The 21,431-nt window shown below is 59.6% G+C and overlaps 2 protein-coding genes across 4 annotated transcripts in view; one reads left to right on the top strand and one right to left on the bottom strand.

The window, feature by feature from the left end:
- On the bottom strand, nucleotides 1–11,157 carry ARPC5 (actin related protein 2/3 complex subunit 5). Its single transcript, XM_070055012.1, has 4 exons — nucleotides 10,914–11,157; nucleotides 9,881–9,962; nucleotides 5,678–5,854; nucleotides 1–986 (listed from the first exon to the last, which is right to left on the bottom strand). Exons 1-4 carry the CDS (start codon nucleotides 11,054–11,056, stop codon nucleotides 924–926), a joined length of 465 nt encoding a protein of 154 aa, XP_069911113.1. The 5' UTR covers nucleotides 11,057–11,157; the 3' UTR covers nucleotides 1–923.
- A 52-nt stretch (nucleotides 11,158–11,209) lies between these two features.
- RGL1 (ral guanine nucleotide dissociation stimulator like 1) overlaps nucleotides 11,210–21,431 on the top strand; it is a 197,367-nt gene continuing 187,145 nt past the window's right edge. Inside the window, exons 1-2 of one of the 3 annotated variants that reach the window (XM_070055004.1) lie at nucleotides 11,210–11,343; nucleotides 12,452–12,570. The gene's annotated coding sequence lies outside the window, so the exon portion shown is untranslated. The other 2 variants (XM_070055002.1, XM_070055001.1) reach the window with 2 other exon arrangements.

The following is a 21,431-nucleotide window of genomic DNA, read 5'->3' on the forward strand; positions in this document are numbered from 1 at the left end:
TTAGTCAACACTGACGTTTTATTTTCTCAAGTTCATCATTTTTACAAAACAAAACAAAAAGCAGGTATCAAAAACAGCACGAGTGTGTGGAATTCCTGCCCGGCGACTCGCGCTCGCCTGTCTCCCAGGGTTTGTTCTGGAGCTGTGACAACCGTCAAGCGCCGGCCGTGTTCTGAGAACCAGTGTGCTCTACCCACGGTAGCACGTTCCTTTTGAAAACACTGAGCTGAACCAAGAATGGGCGTCTGTCTGGATCGGATCCAGTCTTCTGAGGTCCCTGTCGCCCTGAAGAACTCCGGGGCACTGGGGCTGGGAGGCACAGGAAGTGCCGGCGTGACCGCGCATGCTGTCTCCTGGGAGGCACAGGAAGTGCCGGCGTGACCACGCACGCTGTCTCCTGGGAGCGGGACGCGGCGCTCCTGCCCAGGGGCTCTGCTGCTCTGCAGGGAGGCTTCCCTTGAGCAGGACGGCGGCCGGGGCGGGGGGGGGGGGGCACCACTGGTTCCAGAAACTCACTCTGCTTAAATAAGGGAAGAGGGTCCAGTTTTGCATAATAGCTGCCAGTCTTTTTTTTTTTTTAAATGAAGATCATTTCCTGACCAGCAATGAGTTAGGAAACTGGCCTCAAATTCTGACCAGATCCCTCCACGACAAAACCAAACCCAGCCGGCGACACGCTACCGTTGCTCAAGGACACTGAAGGCAGGGGTCTTACACAGCCGGACGCACGGCGCGTGTGAACAGGACCCTCTGCGCCACTCCGATTCTCACGAAGGGAAACCTTATGTAATCCTGACAGACACGGGAAAGGGAAAAAGCGAAGCTGGGAACAGACGCCGCCCACAGGGCAGCGGCGGCATCTGGGCGTTTTGGTCTTTGTACCGGCAGCTCCCGCTCCCCGGCAGGCACCCGTTCCTGCCAGGCTACACGGTTTTCCTTGCGGTCAAGACACGGACGATGGAGCCCACTCCTCCTGCAGCCAGCGCCTAAAACAAAGTGAAATGCAGAGGTTGACGGCACGGCACGGCATGGCACGGCGTCGGGTCCGACGGCCAGGCCTGCTGACGGCAGGAGCGCCTGTGGCCAGCGGCTGAGGCCATCACACCGGCGCGCTCTGCGCATGTCTTCCAAGCCCAGGGCACCCGCTCGTCTTGTTTCTGACGCCTGCAGCAGGTGCTCCGCTATCAACTCATAGCTCCTGACCCCTCACTCTCAACCCCCAGGACCAAGCAGTACCCCGGCCTCCATTCTGACGGGTTGGCCGGCCAGGGTTTCTCCCAAGGCAAGAAGGCGTCTACCAGGTGAGCACCTGGGGGCCTGGGACCCGGAAAACCTCTCCTTCGTGGACTGGAAGCTCCGGCCCACCTCTGTCCCCCAGTCCTGGGTGAGCACCCCGCGTCCTGGGCCAGGTGCTGGGGCTCCAAGAGCGAGCAGAGCGGCACCTCCTGGTCTGCGGTCGCTTACCCATTCACCCTAACTCAGCAGACGGGTTACGCCGGGAGGCGTGAAAGCACAGCACAGGGGAGCTCCAGGCTGCGGTGGACGAGCGGGCTGACACCCGCGCAGGCACTGAGCGGCAGTGCAGAGCAGCGTGGGGGCGGGGCGAGACGTGGGACTGCTGGGGGCAGATGGGGCTGTCAAAGAACGCGCATGGGGGAGGCAGGCCGGCAGGTGGGCAGCCAGGCAGGCACGTGCATGGGCGACAAGATGGCGCGTGCCTCCGCTCCCCACCTCCGAGGGAGAGAACGGCCAGCTCACCCTCCAGTGCTTCTGTGAGCGAGCGAGGATTACCGAGCCCCCTGCGTGCGGGCCAGGTGCTGGGGCTCCCAGAGGGAACAGCGGCCACTCAAGCGTCACTGTGGGCCTGGCCGATGCCGGAACCGGCCACGCGGGCTCCAGAGCTGCCCTGGCAGCTTCCCACGGCTAACTGCTGGTGACAGGGAGATCTCACACCTCACAGGGCTCCTGCGGGGATTCGGCGGAGACGGACAGGCACGGAGTGCGGACAGGCACAGAGTGTGGACAGGCACGGGGCGCGGACAGACAAGGGTGGGCCTTGGCGTCAGAAAGGCTCCGTGACAGGATGACCGACAACAAAAACAAAAACTGCCACCCCATCCGGTGTCTCACAGGGCAAAGGGCGGAGCTACTCTCCATCGGCCCTGGAGGGCCGATGCGGGGCACTGAGGACTCGGGCGGCGCCCACAAGCCCCCGCGCTCTGACCATACCCACAGGCCCTGTGCTTGAGGGCGCCCACAAGCCCCCGCGGAGAGGGTGACCTGCCCGGGACGGGCGGCCTCACCGCCCATCTTCACTTCCTGTGTGTGTTCCCCTACACGCTGCAGATGGACGCCCCACTGTCTCACATAAACCGAGTCTGGGGAATCGTGAGGCTGCAGAGAGTTCTAGCTAAGTGTTACTGTTCCTACTTGTATCAGTGCGACATGCGTTGGGAATTAAAGATCACCTTATCAGCTTTTAACCCAAAACTCGAAACTCCATTTTTATCTTTGATGAATGGTGTTGCCAGCATCTGCTGACATTGAAAAATACATGAAAATGGAAAGAAGGACTAAGTTTTTTTCCTCTGATTTCCTTTTTAAAAATGAAATTGTGGTAAAAGAGCGAATTTCAGAAACTCATGGAAAATGAATGGAAATATAAAAATTTTAAGTCTACGCATAGCTTTATAATACATTTCCCCTCATATAAACATAGAATGTGCCATTTGACAAATCCTTCACTGTAAAGTTTGGTGCCATTAACTCCATTCACAACGCTGTGCAGCCGTTACCACGATCGACCATGAACCCAAACAGGACTCCCGGGGAGCCACAACCCCTAATGCCGTCTGCCGCTCCTGGTGCTGACGCTCCCTCTGCTGACGCGCCCGGCACTCAGTCCTCATGGCGCCCACCCCCCGCGTGGACAGACGCGCCCGGCACTCAGCCCTCATGGCGTCCACCCCCCGTGTGGACAGACGCGCCCGGGCACTCAGCCCTCATGGCGTCCACCCGCCGCGTGGACAGACGCGCCCGGGCACTCAGCCCTCATCATGGTGTCCACCCCTCATCATGGCGTCCACCCCCCCGCGTGGACAGACGCGCCCGGGCACTCAGCCCTCATCATGGTGTCCACCCCTCCATGTGGACAGACGTGCCCTGGGCACTCAGCCCTCATGGCGCCCACCCCCCGCGTGGATAGACGCGCTCTGGGCACTCAGCCCTCATCATGGTGTCCACCCCTCATCATGGTGTCCACCCCTCCATGTGGACAGACGTGCCCTGGGCACTCAGCCCTCATGGCGCCCACCCCCCGCGTGGACAGACGCGTCCCGGGCACTCAGCCCTCATGGCGTCCACCCCCCGCGTGGACAGATGCGCCCCGGGCACTCAGCCCTCATGGCGCCCACCCCCCGTGTGGACAGACGCGCCCCGGGCACTCAGCCCTCATGGCGTCCACCCCCCGCGTGGACAGACGCGCCCCGGGCACTCGGCCCTCATGGCATCCACCCCCTGCGTGGACAGATGTGCCCCGGGCACTCAGCCCTCATGGCGTTCACCCCCCGCGTGGACAGACGTGCCCTGGGCACTCAGCCTTCATCATGGTGTCCACCCCTCCATGTGGACAGACGCGTCCCGGGCACTCAGCCCTCATGGCATCCACCCCCTGCGTGGACAGATGTGCTCCGGGCACTCAGCCCTCATGGCGTTCACCCCCCGCGTGGACAGACGCGCCCTGGGCACTCAGCCCTCATCATGGTGTCCACCCCTCCATGTGGACAGACGTGCCCTGGGCACTCAGCCCTCATGGCACCCACCCCTCATCATGGCGTCCACCCCACTGCATGGACAGACACGCTGGGCACTCAGCCCTCATGGCGTCCACCCCCCGTGTGGACAGACGCGCCCCGGGCACTCAGCCCTCATGGCGTCCACCCCCCACGTGGACAGATGTGCCCCAGGCACTCAGCCCTCATGGCACCCACCCCCTGCGTGGACAGACGCGCCCCGGGCACTCAGCCCTCATGGCATCCACCCCCCGTGTGGACAGACGTGCCCCGGGCACTCAGCCCTCATGGTGTCCACTCCCCGCGTGGACAGACGCGCCCCGGGCACTCAGCCCTCATGGTGTCCACTCCACCGCGTGGACAGACGTGCCCAGGGCACTCAGCCCTCATGGTGTCCACTCCACTGCGTGGACAGACGCGCCCCGGGCACTCAGCCCTCATGGCGCCCACCCCTCTGCGTGGACAGACGCGCCCTGGGCACTCAGCCCTCATCATGGCGTTCACCCCCCTGCGTGGACAGACGCACCCCGGGCACTCAGCCCTCATCATGGCGTCCACCCCTCCATGTGGACAGACGTGCCCTGGGCACTCAGCCCTCATCATGACGTCCACCCCTATGCATGGACAAACGCTTCCTCTGCTGATGTGCTCCAGGCACTCAGCCGTCATCATGGCGTCCACCCCCTGCGTGTACAGACGCTTCCTCTGCTGACGCGCCCCGGGCACTCAGCCCTCATGGCACCCACCCCTCCACGTGGATAGACGCGCCCTGGGCACTCAGCCCTCATGGCACCCACCCCTCCACGTGGACAGATGTACCCTGGGCACTCAGCCCTCATCATGGTGTCCACCCCTCCGCGTGGACAGACACGCCCCGGGCACTCAGCCCTCATCATGGCGTCCACCCCTCCGCGTGGACAGACACGCCCCGGGCACTCAGTCCTCATCATGGCGTCCACCCCCCACGTGGACAGATGTGCCCTGGGCACTCAGCCCTCATCATGGCGTCCACCCCCCAACGTGGACAGACGCGCCCTGGGCACTCAGCCCTCATCATGGCGTCCACCCCCCGCGTGGACAGACGCGCCCCGGGCACTCAGCCCTCATGGCACCCACCCCTCCACGTGGACAGACGCGCCCTGGGCACTCAGCCCTCATGGCACCCACCCCTCCACGTGGACAGATGTACCCTGGGCACTCAGCCCTCATCATGGCGTCCACCCCTCCGCGTGGACAGACACGCCCCGGGCACTCAGCCCTCATCATGGCGTCCACCCCTCCGCGTGGACAGACACGCCCCGGGCACTCAGCCCTCATCATGGCGTCCACCCCTCCGCGTGGACAGACACGCCCCGGGCACTCAGCCGTCATCATGGCGTCCACCCCTCCACGTGGACAGACACGCCCCGGGCACTCAGCCCTCATCATGGCGTCCACCCCCCAACGTGGACAGACGCGCCCTGGGCACTCAGCCCTCATCATGGTGTCCACCCCCCGTGGACAGACGCACCCCGGGCACTCAGCCCTCATCATGGCGTCCACCCCCCACGTGGACAGACGCGCCTCGGGCACTCAGCCGTCATCATGGCATCCACCCCCCGCGTGGACAGACGCTTCCTCTGCTGACGCGCCCTGGGCTGTACCCACCACAGTCAGAGGAAACACTTCATGGTTTCTATTGCTTGCTTTCTTTCTTTCACAAAGTTTTAAGATTTCAAACTTCAGGATTATGTTTGCTGGATAAATTTAAGTGTGGAAATCAGACCCCGGTGCTAAGAGAAGGCCAGGCTAGGACGCCTCACTCTCATTCCCACCCTGACGGACGTCACTGGCAGTGCGCAGGTGCACGGCCGAGCACGGGCCTGCGGCGGACGGGCGGGGCTCACCTTCTCGTGCCACTGCAGGAGCACGGCGCTGCTGTTGTCGGAGGGGCTCTCGAAGCCCTTGTAGATGTACTTCATGAGCAGGTCCACGCCGTTCCTGTCCAGGGACTGCACGGCCTTTTCTATGTCGCCGGCCTTGAAGGAGATGAGCACCTTCAGCACGATGCTGCCTGCCCGGTCCTGGGGGAACACACGAGGCAACAGAGTGACTCCTGAGTGTGCGGCTGCACCTGCGCAGGGGGGGCCATGCTGGGGAGGGGAGCCCGGGCGGAGGCCCGCAGGCGGGAACAGGACAGCGCGGTGTCTCAGGAAAGCAGTCAGGCCCAGAGGGGGCGCGTGCTGCCAGTGTGCCCAGGGCCTACGGCAGAACCGCAGCGGGGAGCCAGAGGGGCGCGGAGAGGAGGCTCATGCGACCGGCGCCCCCCCCCCCCCCCCGAGAACGAGGAGGGTCTGAGAGCACCGGCAGGAGCAGGGAGAGCTGGCGGGAGCGAGGGCAGACAGGGTGGACAGGCTGTGTCGCTTAGCACTGCAGGGCCCGAGGGTAGACAGTCCACAGGCAGAGCCCACAGCGATCTGACAATTTATTAAAACATCAACTGCATTTTATCTCAACGAAAACACAACAAGAAAACTGATTTGCAATTCTTCCTTGAATCATCTTTCAGAAATACTTTTTTTTTTTTTTTTGGACAGATACAGACAGTGAGAGAGACAGAGAGAAAGGTCCTCCTTCTGTTGGTTCACCCCCGAAATGGCCGCCACGGCCGGCACGCTGCGCTGATCTGAAGGCAGGAGCCAGGTACTTCTCCTGGTCTCCCATGCGGGTGCATGCCCCAAGCACCTGGGCCATCCTCCACTGCACTCCTGGGCCACAGCCGAGAGCTGGCCTGGAAGAGGGGCAACCAGGACTAGAACTTGGCGCCCATATGGGATGCCGGCACTGTAGGCAGAGGATTAGCCAAGTGAGCCACAGCGCCAACCCCCAGAAATACTTTAAACACTTCCTTATTTTGAAATTTTAAGAGACTGTCTCACGGCCCGTAGCCGCTAGTCACGCGAGGTACAATGGCGTTCATTACACAGCCGTGTTTTCTGGAAAAGCTGCTCCAAAAGCCACCTTCTGCTCTCCTCCACTGTCACACAGGACATCTAAGGTCACCTTCTCCCCTGTCACACACAGCACATCTAAGGTCACCTTCTCCCCTGTCACACACAGGACATCTAAGGTCACCTCCACTGTCACACAGGACATCTAAGGTCACCTCCTCCCCTGTCACACAGGACATCTAAGGTCACCTCCTCCCCTGTCACACACAGCACATCTAAGGTCACCTCCTCCCCTGTCACACACAGCACATCTAAGGTCACCTCCTCCCCTGTCACACACAGGACATCTAAGGTCACCTCCTCCCCTGTCACACACAGCACATCTAAGGTCACCTCCTCCCCTGTCACACACAGCACATCTAAGGTCACCTCCTCCCCTGTCACACACAGCACATCTAAGGTCACCTCCTCCCCTGTCACACACAGCACATCTAAGGTCACCTCCTCCCCTGTCACACACAGCACATCTAAGGTCACCTCCTCCCCTGTCACACACAGCACATCTAAGGTCACCTCCTCCCCTGTCACACACAGCACATCTAAGGTCACCTCCTCCCCTGTCACACAGGACATCTAAGGTCACCTCCTCCCCTGTCACACACAGGACATCTAAGGTCACCTCCTCCCCTGTCACACACAGCACACCTAAGGTCACCTCCTCCCCTGTCACACAGGACATCTAAGGTCACCTCCTACCCTGTCACACACAGGACATCTAAGGTCACCTCCTCCCCTGTCACACACAGGACATCTAAGGTCACCTCCTCCCCTGTCACACACAGGACATCTAAGGTCACCTCCTCCCCTGTCACACACAGCACATCTAAGGTCACCTCCTCCACTGTCACACACAGCACATCTAAGGTCACCTCCTCCCCTGTCACACAGCACATCTAAGGTCACCTCCTCCCCTGTCACACAGGACATCTAAGGTCACCTCCTCCCCTGTCACACACAGCACATCTAAGGTCACCTCCTCCCCTGTCACACACAGGACATCTAAGGTCACCTCCTCCCCTGTCACACACAGCACATCTAAGGTCACCTCCTCCCCTGTCACACACAGCACATCTAAGGTCACCTCCTCCCCTGTCACACACAGCACATCTAAGGTCACCTCCTCCCCTGTCACACACAGCACATCTAAGGTCACCTCCTCCCCTGTCACACACAGCACATCTAAGGTCACCTCCTCCCCTGTCACACACAGCACATCTAAGGTCACCTCCTCCCCTGTCACACACAGCACATCTAAGGTCACCTCCTCCCGTCACACACAGCACACCTAAGGTCACCTCCTCCCCTGTCACACACAGCACACCTAAGGTCACCTCCTCCCCTGTCACACACAGCACATCTAAGGTCACCTCCTCCCCTGTCACACACAGCACACCTAAGGTCACCTCCTCCCCTGTCACACACAGCACATCTAAGGTCACCTCCTCCCCTGTCACACACAGCACATCTAAGGTCACCTCCTCCCCTGTCACACAGGACATCTAAGGTCACCTCCTCCCCTGTCACACACAGCACATCTAAGGTCACCTCCTCCCCTGTCACACACAGCACATCTAAGGTCACCTCCCCTGTCACACACAGCACATCTAAGGTCACCTCCTCCCGTCACACACAGGGACTCCTAAGGAGCGCCCGCCTCCCCTGTCACACAAAGCGGCCCCTGGGGCCGCCTCGCGTCCGGGTTCTTACAGGACGTTTCTCCCGCCTACTGCTCCCTGCAGCTCGGCCCGTGCAGCTGCCCCACTCACACAGCCATCTTCATCAGCTACAAGCTGCCGCCCCCAGGCCGTGATGAAACCACCCACACGAAAGCAGAAGGTGTCGAAACGGAAATTTCAGTAATGCTCCCGGCAACTTCTAAACCCAAAGCAACGCTTCCCCTTAAAAAAACCGTCGCCTCGACAATTCACATGCATCTACCTGTTCCTGCCAACTTTCATTTAATTAGGGAGACTCCTGAGGCTCTGAGTAGCCACCGCCCTGGGGGTGATGCGCTGGACTTGGTTCTAACCACTAAGCACCCGAGAGACCGGTTCTTATTTAGTGAAACACGGCTGCAGGGGACGGAAGACGCAAAGGGACACGGCTGCAGCCAGCAATTCACTCTGGAGTCCATTCCAAGGATCAGCCACGAGAATGTGCTCAGCTGGGAACTTCACCAGGGAAGAGCCACTCCATCCAGGTATGTGACAAGAGGAGACTAGGTGCGTAGGTTCTGCAGCGCAGAGCTGGTCAACGCTACAGAAACAAACCTGCTGCTAAGGAAAACACTCACGTCCATCGCTACACAGAGGAGCGAAGCTATAAAGCTTCTCCTCGAAAAAACACTCACAGAAAAATCCTATGAACATAGGGTAGCCCCAGAAGGTAGTCACTTTTACCACTGCCTGGCTTCTGCTGAATATTCATATAACTAAGCAAGAGAGAGACGGAGAGAGGGGCACAGAGAGAAGTCCCATCTGCTGGCACTGGGGTGGGACAAAGCCAGGCGCTGTGGCCATCAGCGGCCTCCTAGGGTGACCGTCAGCAGGAGCCAGGGCCTGGACGTTGACAGCTAAGTGCCGCGCCTGGCCTATGGAACCTGTTCGTTTTTGTGCCAGTTTTTTGTCTCAAAGCCTTTGCCTAGATCCAGCCCGAGGGCCCTCTGAACGCCACAGGAATGGTTCCCCCCCCCCACGCAGAACTTCCCGCGTCCAGAACACGCGTTCTCCGAAGTCGGCCAGGGTGCTGTTTTCTTAAATCTTCTTTTTCTTTTTTTAAAAAGGTCTATTTGTTTGAAAGGCAGGGAGAGAGGGAGAGAGATCTTCCACCCGCTGGCTCCCTCCCCGAATGGCGGCAAGAGCCGCAGCTGGACCCATCTGAAGCCGGAGCTTCTCCCTGGTCTCCCGTGTGGGAGCAGGGGCCCAAGCCCTGGGGCCACCCTCTGCGCTGGGCCCTCAGCAGGGGGCTGGACGGAAGTGGAGCAGCGGGCTGCTGGGCTGGCCGCCGTTTCCAGCCCCATCAAAGCGCGCCCTGAGCCCTCCTGTGTCGGACGGTCCCCAGCTGGCCGGCCGGTTGTGTGGCCGGGTGGGTGGCACTCACCTTCACCGCCTGGCTCCTGGTGTTGATGGGAGGGTTCTTCAGCGCCGCCTGCAGGGCGGCTGTCATGTTCCCTGTGCTGGCGGTTAAGGGGCAACAGCGGGGGCAGCCGGGGGCAGCCGAGGGCAGCGGCCAGCCCCTGGGACCGGTGCTTCTCGGGACTCAGAAACGCCCTCGGGGTGCCGACCAAAGGTAACAGCGCACTGGGGGGCTATTTTTGGTTCGCACCATCAGAGATCGCCTGGTAACGCTGCCCTCACGGGACACCTTCGGCAGACTGCAGAGGTGCCGAGACCCGAAACGCACGTCAGGATCCCACGCCCTCAGGTCTCCGGGAAGCCGCCATCTCCCGCGGCGCTACGTGGGCGCACAAAGACACACCTCGGCCTCGCTGCGCGGCGACGCCCCGGCTCTCGGGTGGACGGTGGACGGCTCCATTTCCTGGAGGCCACACCTAGCAGTCCGCGAAGGCGCCAGGGAGCAGGGAGCAGGCAAGGAAGCGGGCCAATCAGGCCGGCGGCAGGCACAGCCATTCCCCTAAAAGGAGAAGCCCCGGCCGCCGCCCCTCCCTCGCCATCGCTGCAGCCGGCCTCTGGCTTCCGGGGCCCACCCAGCGGGCCCACGGCGCCGCGGGGTCCAGGCTGCACAGCCCCAGGCCCTCACACGGCCGCCACGGCAGGACGCGGGCCCGAGCGGTCCCCACGCACCGCCGCGGGGCGCGGACAGCCCGAGCACGCGGGCGCCGCGGCGGCTCCTGCCAGCGCCCCCGTGTCCCCCACGGATCCGGTGCAAACGCGGACCCGGTCACAGCTGCTCAGACACGCCCAGGGCAGCAGGCACCGCCGGACAGCGGCTTCCCGCGAACGCCCGGCCCGCACTCCCGGGGCTCCACGCACTCCCGGGGCTCCACCTACTCCCGGGGCTCCGCGCACTCCCAGAGACTCCACGCACTCCCGGGGGCTCGGCGTCCGCCTGCCGGCTCCGCGCACTCCCGGGGCTCCACGCACACCCACGCACACCCCCGCCGCAAGGATATTGCCGCAGGCACGAGTCCACCTCGCCCTCGTCCGGCCCCGCCTGGCCGTCGCCGCCGTCTTCCTCGTCCACGAACTTGTTCTCGTCGTACTCATCCACGTCCACCTTCCGGAACCGCGCCGACGACACCGTGTTCTTCGACATCGCCGCCGCCCGCCGCCCTCGAGCCTCCGCGGCGCCCCCCCGACCGCTGCGAGCCGCCGCTGCCGACTCACTTCCCGCTTCCGCCCCGGGGCGTGGCCGGCCGCGCGGCTCGGGGGCTCCGCGCATGCGCGAGGCCGGCGCCCGCCCCCTCGGCGCGCAGGCGCGACTCTCCGCCGCGGGGCGGGGCGCGGCGGGCGGTGGCGAGACGCGATTGGGCGCTCGCGCGCGTCACGTGACGCGGGTTCCCTTAGAAACGCGGGCCTGCGGTCCAGCCTAACGGGTCTCAGGTGGGCGGCGGCGGGGTAGCCGGGGCTTTCCAGTCAGCTGTCTCCGCGGCCCCGCGTGAGGGCCGGGCGCGCTGCGGCCCTCTTGTCGGCAGGACCGAGGGGCGGAGGGATGCGTGTCCGGGCGCCCGCATCCTCCCGCGCCTCCCGGACGCCGCCGGGGCCGCTCCCCGGGCTGCAGTCGCCGCGCGGCCCGCGGGGTCCCCGGACTGAGCCGCACGCGCGGCCGCCCCGCGAGCGGACCCCGACCCACTCGGCCTCCGTCGGTCGGCGGCGGGGCAGGGGCCGGGCTGGGCGGCAGAGCCGGGGGTGAGCCTGCGGGGCTCGCGGTGCGGGCGTTCGGGGCGGGGGCGCGTGGGCTCCCGGCGCTGAGGGGACCCGGCCCCGCCACTCGTGTTTTTGGGGCGCGTTTCGGGACCTCGGAGGGCGGAGCGCGCCCTGCGTGTGCGCCTCCCGTCTCGCGGCCGGGCCCTCCCACTCATTACCCGATGCCTCCTGGAGCAGACGCGCCACGCGTGTGGAAAACGCGTGTTACCCGTGACGCCGGCCTCGCGCCCCCCCCCCCCCCACGCGGAGCCCGCACGCAGAAGGTGCCCAGCGCGTGCGTGGTGCGGCGGGCAGCGCGGGGAGAGAGAGGGGCGCAGAGGCCGGGGGAGACCTACGCGGGTACTCTCGGCCCCTCGCAGAGCTCCTGGGCAGCGGTGCGGGGCAGTAGCCTGAGATCCACGCCTAGCCAGAGTCCCGCACACAGCTCACGGAGGCTGCGTGTGACAGGAGACCCGCGCGTGGGCTTCAAAGCCTCCTTGCAGTAAAATCAGTGTTTTCCTATTCCCACGGACTTGGCCAAGTTCTGCGCGCAAGAAAGCTGGGGAATGGGAGGGGGGTGGCGTTTGAGTGAGGAGTCGGCCAGCTGGCCTTTTCCCCCCAGGGCTGTCACCGGCTACCCAGGTGACACAGTGGGCACTGCGGGCCACCTGCTGGCCTTGTTGCTGCGGCGACTGGCGTTATGTAAGAACGGTGTATTTTGGTGTTTCCTGCTGACTTTAGCGCAGGCATAGGCAGTGCTTCTTCAGATGCCCAAGCTGACTGTACTTTTTTCTTTTTCATCAAGATTTTCCGCAAGAGGAAACTGAACCTGGGAGGCGCTGCCGGGTGGAAATGGCAGGGAAGATGGCGGAGCCGGGGCCTCCCGCGTCCTGCGCGCCTGTCCCTCCAGGGGGTCTCGCTTAGGTAATCCTTGGAGACTGGGGCCGTGTTGGGTGCACGTCGGCCTGAGGAGCAGCCGGGGGGATGTAGGGCGGCCTCTGGAATTGTTTGCCGATCGTGGGCTCAGCACTGCGCTCTGGAATGGGTCGAGCGTTACCAGTTCTTACCAGTTCTCACCAGTTCTCACCAGTTCTCAGCCAAGCGCCTCCCCTGAGATGTTGGACACGCGCCCTCCAGGGAGTGTGTTAATTTCACGGTGCTGCCAGTGCCTGTGCACAGCAGGCGCTCACCTGTGTCCTCCTTCACAGCAGGCGCTCACCTGTGTCCGGTGAGTGGTGCCACGACTCAGGGTCCCCTGGATTCCTCCCCTGCCCTGGGCAGCTGATTGTTACCTCTTCACCAAGCTTTGGGGGGTGAGAGCGAGCTGCGTCCGGCCGGCTTTTAGGTAGAAAGTAGCTGTCCTTCCACCTGGTTGCAGGTTGTGCATTTGTCATCTTGGCGATGTTTGTCCCCTTACCGGAATGCAAGTGTGTGCTTGGCCCTGACGCGGGGCTCTGCCGGCCCCTGAGGGCTCGCGCCCCTCCCTTCTGCCGAGTCTCCCGGGGTCGGTGCTGTGCCTGTAGCTCTGTTCTCCCTGACACCGCAGAGCCGAGGCGTTGTGGGAAGGGACTTCAGGGACGCCTCCCCTGTGCTGGGTCTTTAAGGGCTCTTCCTGCTGCGCATCCCCTCCGGCCTGGCACTCTTGTTTCTCTCAATCAAGTGGAAGTTAACACCTCCAATGTGGATTATGATGCAAAATAAAGAAGTGGATTCCATTCTGATACTGCCTGTTTAGTACTGCCGTTTTCTAGCAACATAATTACTACAATGTGAAGAAATCTAGCTTGTTACCCACAGACTGCATCACCGTTTATGTGCTTAATATCATCCAGACAAGCCGGTTCTGTGTTGAGGCCACCAGCCTTCAGCGTCCAGGCTGACTGTGTGGCTGGCTGCGGTTCTGCACCGGAGGAGTTGGGCAAGCTGCCTTGCAGTGCTGACTTCACACTGAGTCCTTGGGAGACTACAGGTGCCCTACACCTGGGGTGCTGGTGCTCGGAGGCCTGCATCCCGCACGAGCGCGGTTCGCGTCCTGGCTACTCCGCTTCTGCTGCGGCTTCCCTGCAGTGGGCCTGGAGAGGCCATAAGTGATGGCTGAGGTCCTTGGGTCCCTGCCTGGAGCGGCACTCCAGGCTCCTGGCTGCAGCCTGGCCCAGCCCTCACTGTTGTAGGCCTTGGGGAGTGAACCACTGGGTGGAAGATCCGTCTCTCTCTCTGTCGCTCTCTCTTTGTGACACTCTGCCTGTTGAACAAATCAAGGGATGTTTTAAAAGATACCATAAATCTGTACTCTTGTCTCAGGAAAAAAGTGACAAATCAGGGTGAACCTTGCTCTCTAAACATTGTTGTGAATGAGGTCTTTCATTTAATGCTCTCCCTGCTTGTGCTGGTAGAAAGATAAGCTGTGGATTTTAAAACATTGATGCTGTTTCCTAGCACTAGGATTTGTTAATGCTAACAGTTTTTCAGGGTTGTCTCCTGTCGCTCTGAGATACAGGCCAGCGTGGACATTATCTCCCAGCATGTGGTTGTGAGGACGCGGGGGAGCTGGGCCACGCAGCCGTCCTGCCTCGCCCCACTCGGGCGGACGCGTCCTTGGGCTGCTGCCTGCTGCTCCGCTGACGTTGCCGCGTGTTGCCGCGTGCGCTTCTGCCGTCTGGTAATCACCCTGTGCTCTTTGATCTCTTCGTGGGTACATGGACTATATTTATATGTGTAGGCTGAGCTGAAATACTTCCACATTTGTAGAATAGACTACTTGCCTGTGAATGTTGTTTGGGCTGCTGGCTGCATTGCACTGAGTTCTGTGTGGTTTCTCTCCTGTGGAAGGTTGGTTCACAGCTGCTTTTTCCTGCCTTTCTTTGATGTTAGGGTTAGGCTGGTTTTATAAATGCTTCTAGAAGATTCCCAACTTTTCCCCCTGCTAATAGATTGAGTAGTAAATATCAAGGTCTTTTTCTTTATTTTAAGATTTATTAATTTATTTGAAAGGCAGAGTTAGGTAGAGGCAGGGAGGGGGGGGTCTTCCATCCATTGGTTCACACCCCACTTAGCCGCAACGGCTGGAACTGGGCTGATCTGAAGCCAGGAGCCAGGAGCTTCCTCCAGGTCTCCCACGTGGGTGCAGGGGCCCAAGGACTTGGGCCATCTTCCACTGCTTTCCCAGGCCATAGAAGAGAGCTGGATTGGAAGTGGAGCAGCCAGGTCTCGAACAGGCACCCAGATGGGATGCTGGCACTGCAGGCGGCGGCTTTACCCGCTATGCCACGGTGCTGGCCCCAGGTCTTTATTCTTTGAAAGTTCTAGAATGTGCCTGCAAAACACTGTTGAACTTTTTTTTTTTTTTTGACAGGCAGAGTGGACAGTGAGAGAGAGAGACAGAAAGGTCTTCCTTTGCCGTTGGTTCACCCTCCAATGGCCGCCGCGGCTGGCGCTCTGCAGCCGGCGCACCGCGCTGATCCAATCGATGGCAGGAGCCAGGTGCTTCTCCTGGTCTCCCATGGGGTGCAGGGCCCAAGCACTTGGGCCATCCTCCCCTACACTCCCTGGCCACAGCAGAGAGCTGGCCTGGAAGAGGGGCAACCGGGACAGAATCCGGCGCCCCGACCTGGACTAGAACCCGGTGTGCCGGCGCCGCAAGGTGGAGGATTAGCCTAGTGAGCCACGGCGCTGGCCCAAACTAACTTTTTTTTCAAAAAAGATTTGTTTGTAAGTCAGAGAGAGAGTAGTCAGTCGGTCTTCCATCTGTTGGTTCACTTGCCAGTTGGCCGCAACGGCCAGAGGTTTGTGGATCCAAAGCCAGAAGCCAGGAGCTTCTTCTGGGTCTCCCATGTGGATGCAGGGGTCCAAGGACTTGGGCTGTCTTCTACTGTTTTCCCAGGCCACAGCAGAGAGCTGGATCGGAAGTGGAGCAGCCGGGACTCGAACTGGTGCCCATATGGGATGCTGGCACTGCAGGCGGCGGCTTTACCCGCTATACCACAGCACCGGCCCCTGAGCTGATATTTTTAGAGCCAGGTCTTTGATCATCTTTCCGTCTCTTCTATGGTTTTAATTTTTTGGTTTTGTTTGTTTTGTTGAGTCAATTTTAGAATTCTTATTTTCCTAGAAAATTGTGTATTTCACCTAGATTGCCAATTTCTTGGTAAGAAGTTGCACAAAATATTGTCTTGTTACTTAAAAAGTTTTCATTTTATTTGATAGGCAGAGAGGCAGTCACAGAAAGCAGGTATAGACAGAGAGGTCTTTCATGTGCTACTATTCACTCCTCAGATACCTGCAACACAAGGGCTGGGCGCAGGCTACAGCCGGGGATCCTGTGACCCAGTCCTGGAGCCGTCACCTGTGGCCCTCCCAGGGTGTTCACCAGCAGGAAGCTGGGATCGGAAAGGGGGCTTTCCTCGGTGTGGGCGTCCTGAGCGGTGCCGGAGCCTCCGAGCCAAAGGCCCCCGTAATTATTTTAGTGTCTGCCATGGCCGTGGGATCTTTGCTTTCGGAGTACTACTGCTGATCAGAGAAAATACTGAAGCACTTTGCCGTCGCCCAGGGTGTTCATCACAAATTCTGGTAGCATGTATTTGCTTATAAAAATGAGACTTGGAGTTTGATAAAACGTGACGGGTCCTGAACCTCAGCGTTTCTTACTGCCTGTGCTTGTCCTGTTGATGTTTTGTTCACAGGAGCACTTCCAATGTTTACAGTGAGTCGTTCGCCTGGTGGATAAGTCCTTTCCTTACGTTACTTAATCCTGGGAGTTAGTGTTCCCATGCTATGTACAAGTAAACCAAGGCTTGGCGCATTGCGATGCTTGGCCTGTGACCCTCAGCAGTGGCAGAGTGGTGAGAGTGGTGTGGGAACCAGGTCTGTCAGAGCTTGGTGCTTTTCGTCACCACTCTTTCAGTGGATCTTATCTCTAATACTTAGTGTTTTTTTTTTTTTTTTTTTCCAAAAATGAGTGTATAGCCAAGTATCGAGTGTCTACACCCTAGCTTGAAACAAAGGACAAATTGCAATGCTAAGTAAAGTTGTGGGGCCGGTGCCGTGGCCACTGAGTTAATCCTCCGCCTGCAGCTCCAGCACCCCATATGGGCACCGGGTTCTGTCCCGATTGCTCCTCTTCCGATCCAGCTCTCTGCTGTGGCCTGGGAAGGCAGTGGAGGATGGCCCAAGTGCTTGGGCCCTTGCACCTGTGTGGGAGACCTGGAAGAAGCTCCTGGCTTCTGGATTTGGATTAGCACAGTTCCAGCTGTTGCGGCCATCTGGGGAGTGAACCAGAGGATGGAAGACCTCTCTCGCTCTCTCTGCCTCTCCTTCTCTCTCTAACTCTACTTTCAAATAAATAAGTAAAATCTTTAAAAAAATTAAAAATTAACAAAAAAGAAAAGTTGTAATTGGGCAGAACCCTGAAGGCTCTAGTCTAGTGCGAGTGCCAGTGGGGAAGCACAGACCACGCCGGAGTTGTGAGCAGAGGGAAGCAGCGGGAAGTACCCTGGGGCTGGCTGTCCAGGAAGAAGCGGTTGTGCGACAAACCAGGTCCCGAGCAGCCAGGAGCTGCAGGGTTTGCGGGCAGACGGGATCATCAGGTTTGCAGGAAGAGCCAGGAGGGCGGGGCTGGTGTGCACGCCCCTGAGCCTGGTGTGTGTGTGTGTGTGTGTGGTGTGTGTGGTGTGTGTGTGAGTGTGATGTGCCTGGGGTGTAACAGTGTAGTGAGGAGGTTTTTGGCTGTGGCAGCAGAAGGCCAAGGGTGAGGCTGTCACCTGCGCTTGTGCACAGGCTACTTGGAGGCCGCGGTGGGGCCGGGCAGTGGCTTCCCAAGAGGTGTCTGTGGAGCCTGCCTTGTGCTGTTGGCTGCCCGGCGAGGTCACCTTGGGAGTAGTCTGGCTTGGGTTTTTCCCCCCGGAGGGAGAATGATTCTGACTTCTTCCAGCTGTTCCACTGAGCCTTCCCACCTGTCTGCGTATTTTGAGACGGACGTGGAGCCTGTTTCCTGGTACTAGTGTCACACAGAAGATGCCACTTCTTTTGGTAACAATTCTGTTTGCTTTGTAAAGTCAGGGTGAGACGTACGTGCGGGGTAACTGCCTATCTTACACTGTCGCGTGTGCAGGGAGGCGTCACGGAGGCACGTTCACGTTCACGGTCGTCCAGCCCTTCCCACGCCCATCCCCAGAAACTTCTTATCTGCAGGACAAACCCTGTGCCCCGCACGGTGAGTGCCGACCTCTCCCCAGCCCCTGGCCCCACCACTTTCTTACCAGTTTGACTTCTGTAGCAGCCACACTCAGCACTCCTCTGTCTTCAGCCATAGTTTATCTTATTTTATTCTTATTTTTTTTTTAGATTTTATTTATTTATTTGAAAAGTAGAGTTAAGGAGGGAGGGAGCGACAGATAGAGAGGAATCTTCTGTCTGCTGGTTCACACCCCAAATGGCCACAATGTCCATCCAGGGCTGGGCCAGGTTAAAGCCAGGATCTTCCGTGTCTCTCACGTGGGTGCAGGGGCCCAAGCACCTGGGGCACTTTCCACTGCTTTCCCATTAGCAGGGAGCTGGATCATAAGCAGGGCAACCGGGACTCGAGCCGGTGCCCGTATGGGATGCTGGTGTCGCAGGCAGGGGCTTAGCCCTCTCCGCCATGATGCCAGCCCGGACTGCTGCCTTTTGAAGGCTGGGTGATGTCCCCTTGTCTGTGTGGACCACGTGTCACTTGCCCAGTTGCGTGTCGGTAGACGTGTGGGTGGGGGTGCATGTACAGCGGGAGACTGGGGTGCACCCCAGGCGGGGGATTGCTGCATCCTGTGCTGGGGACAGTGACTGCAGCGCTGTCCATCCCGTGGTCTCCAAAGTGAGGCAACCCCCGGCCTTAGTCTGATAAGAGGTCCTGGAAAGGCAATCAGGAGGCTTGAGGGCCCGAGCTCTGGGATCCGGGTCTGTTCAAGTCCCGCACCCCAGCCTGGCCGGCCTGCCTGCCTGGCTCCCACAGTCTCAGAGGGCACCGTCTGGTACTCTGGTTCTAGCAGAACTCAGAACAGAGACTTGGTGAGGATTTTTCCAGGCTTTCGGTGAATTGGCGTTGCCATAATTCAGAGAGGCATTCAAACCCACGACTCGGGCGCGAGTGTTGAGCCGGCTCCTGGGTTGACTCCTGGCTCAGCCGTCACTGCGTGGGCAGTCTCTGAAGCCCATGTGCCGTGAATGCTTGTTGGATGGGTATATGGTGAGGTCAATGTCACGGTCACAGGACTGTCGGGAGATTTAGGTGCTTAGGAAGCTCCCGCTGGGTGCTAGGTAGTAACAGCCGTGCTTTTCATTGGTATAGGTTTGCCATGGGACTTTCTTTAGATCCCTTGGAAATGAGGTGAATGAATTCCATTCTGTTGAAGATTTTGGGTCCCATGTACCATGACTTGAAGAGACATGTAGCAGTTAAAGGAAGGGCCCAGCCGCGCCTTGTGGTGCAGGCTGTTGACTGCTCTGTAGGGCCCACTAGGCACTGGGTTTGAGTCCTGGCTGCTCCACTTCCAATCCAGCTCCCTGCTAATGCACCTGGGAAAGCAGTGGAAGGTGGTTCAAGTCCTTGGGCCCCTGCACCCGTGTGGGAGGCCCAGATGAAGCTCCTGGCTTGGGCCTGGCCCAGCTCTGGCTGTTGTGGCCGTTTGGGGAATGAACCAGCAGACGGAAGACCTCTCCCTCCCCCTCCCTCCCTCCCTCCCCTTCCCTCCCCCCTTCCCTCCCTCTCTTTCCTTCCCTCCCTCCCTCTCTCTCCTTCCCTCCCTCTCTCTCTCTCCTTCCCTCCCTCTCTCTCTCTCCTTCCCTCCCTCTCTCTCTCTCTCCTTCCCTCCCTCTCTCTCTCTCCTTCCCTCCCTCTCTCTCTCTCCTTCACTCCCTCTCTCTCTCCTTCCCTCCCTCTCTCTCTTTCCTTCCCTCCCTCTCTCTCTTTCCTTCCCTCCCTCTCTCTCTCTCCTTCCTTCCCCCTCTCTCTCTCCTTCCCTTCCTTCCTCCCTCCCTCCCTCTCTCCCTGTGTAGACACAACAGGCGTGGTTGTGGAGTTAGTGTAGACACAGCAGGCGTGGTTGTGGAGTTAGTGTAGACACAGCAGAGGGGGTGTGGAGTTAGTGTAGACACAGCAGGGGGGTGTGGCGTTAGTGTAGACACAGCAGGCATGGTTGTATTGTTACGAAAGCCTGGGGTAGGGAACTGCCTTCGTGCGGGTGGGAACCAGAGACAATGGAGGATGGAAGGCAGTTTATTACACCAGCGGGCCCAGCCGGAGCCATTTCCTGAGAACCGAGCCTCTGGCCCAGCGTCACACCTAACCTTTCCATAACTGGGAGGTTTACGTAGCAGCCTGTGTGACTCAGGTCCACACTCCCAGTGGTCAGTGGGTCCAGTATGTTTATAAAAGAGAAACCTGGGGGACCGGTGCTGTGGCACCAGTTCTAGTCCCAGCTGCTCCTCTTCCTATCCAGCTCTCTGCTGTGGCCTGAGAAAGCAGTGGAAGATGGTCCAAGTCCTTGGGCCCCTGCACCCATGTGGGAGACCAGGAGGAAGCTCCTGGCTCCTGGCTTCAGATTGGCGCAGCTCCATCTGTTGCAGCCATTAGGGGAATGAACCAGTGGGTGGAGGTCCACTCTCTCTCTCCCTCTCTGCCTCTACCTCTATGTAACTCTACTCTCAAATAAATCTTAAAAAACCCTTTAGGGGCTAGTGCCGTGGCGTGGTGGGTTAATCCTCCGCCTGCGGCACTGGCATCCCATGTGGGCACTGGTTCTAGTCCTGGCTGTTCCTCTTCCAATCCGGCTCTCTGCTGTGGCCTTTGAAAACAGCAGAAGATGGCTCAAGTCCTTGGGCCCTGCACCCGTGTGGGAGACCCGGAGGAGGCTCCTGGCTTCGAATCGGCACAGCTCCGGCCGTTGCAGCCACTTGGGGAATGAACCAACGGAGGGACAACCTTTCTCTCTGTCTCTCCCTCTCACTATCTGTAACTCCACCTCTCGAATAAATAAAATCTTAAAAATCCCATAAGAGCGATGCGTGGGGCAGGTTATGGGACAGATGTATGACCGGGGTTAAGAGAAGGCAGGCTTGGACGTCCTGCCTCCCGAAGGCCACTGCACACAGCTGCTTCACCGTGCAGTGGAGCAGCTGCTTCTCAAGGGCAGTGTCAGGGTCCACTTTGCTTGCTTTGTCTCTGGTTGTAGCCTCATTTCTTCTACAGTAGGGTTAGTGTGGACAAACAGGGCAGGGGTGGCTGTATGTGGGGTTCATGTAGACAGGACAGGAGTGGCTATGTAGGGTTCGTGTAGACAGGGTAAGGGTGGCAGTATGAAGGGTTAGTGTAGACAGGGTAGGGGTGGATGTATGAAGGGTTAGTGTAGAGAGGGCAGGGGTGGGTGTATGTAGGGTTAATGTAGACAGGGCAGGGGTGGGTGTATGTAGGTTTTGTGTAGATGAGAAAGGGGTGGCTGTATGTAGGGTTCGTGTAGACAGGGCAGGGTGGCTGTATGTAGGGTTAGTGTAGACAGGGTAGGGGTGGGTATATGTAGGTTTTGTGTAGACAGGGAAGGGGTGGCTGTATGTAGGGTTTGTGTAGATGGGGCAGGGGTGGGTGTGTTTAGGGTTCGTGTAGATGAGAAAGGGGTGGCTGTGTGAAGGGTTAGTGTAGACAGGGTAGGGTGGCTGTATGTAGGGTTCGTGTAGACGGGATGGAGTGGGTGTATGTAGGGTTAGTGTAGATGGGGCAGGGGTGGCTGTGTGTAGGGTTCGTGTATATGGGGCAGGGGTGG

Source organism: Oryctolagus cuniculus, chromosome 13 (genome assembly GCF_964237555.1).
Source record: "Oryctolagus cuniculus chromosome 13, mOryCun1.1, whole genome shotgun sequence".
Lineage (NCBI taxonomy): Eukaryota > Metazoa > Chordata > Mammalia > Lagomorpha > Leporidae > Oryctolagus > Oryctolagus cuniculus.

Excerpts from the sequence above, each read along its gene's own strand:
- ARPC5 (XM_070055012.1), bottom strand. The coding sequence starts at position 11,056 with ATGTCGAAGAACACGGTGTCGTCGGCGCGGTTCCGGAAGGTGGACGTG. Across the intron at positions 9,963-10,913 it reads GTGGACTCGTGCCTGCGGCA|CGCCAGCACAGGGAACATGA; the intron begins ATATCCTTGCGG and ends TTGCCCCTTAAC. Across the intron at positions 987-5,677 it reads TCCTGCAGTGGCACGAGAAG|GCGCTGGCTGCAGGAGGAGT; the intron begins GTGAGCCCCGCC and ends ACTTTGTTTTAG.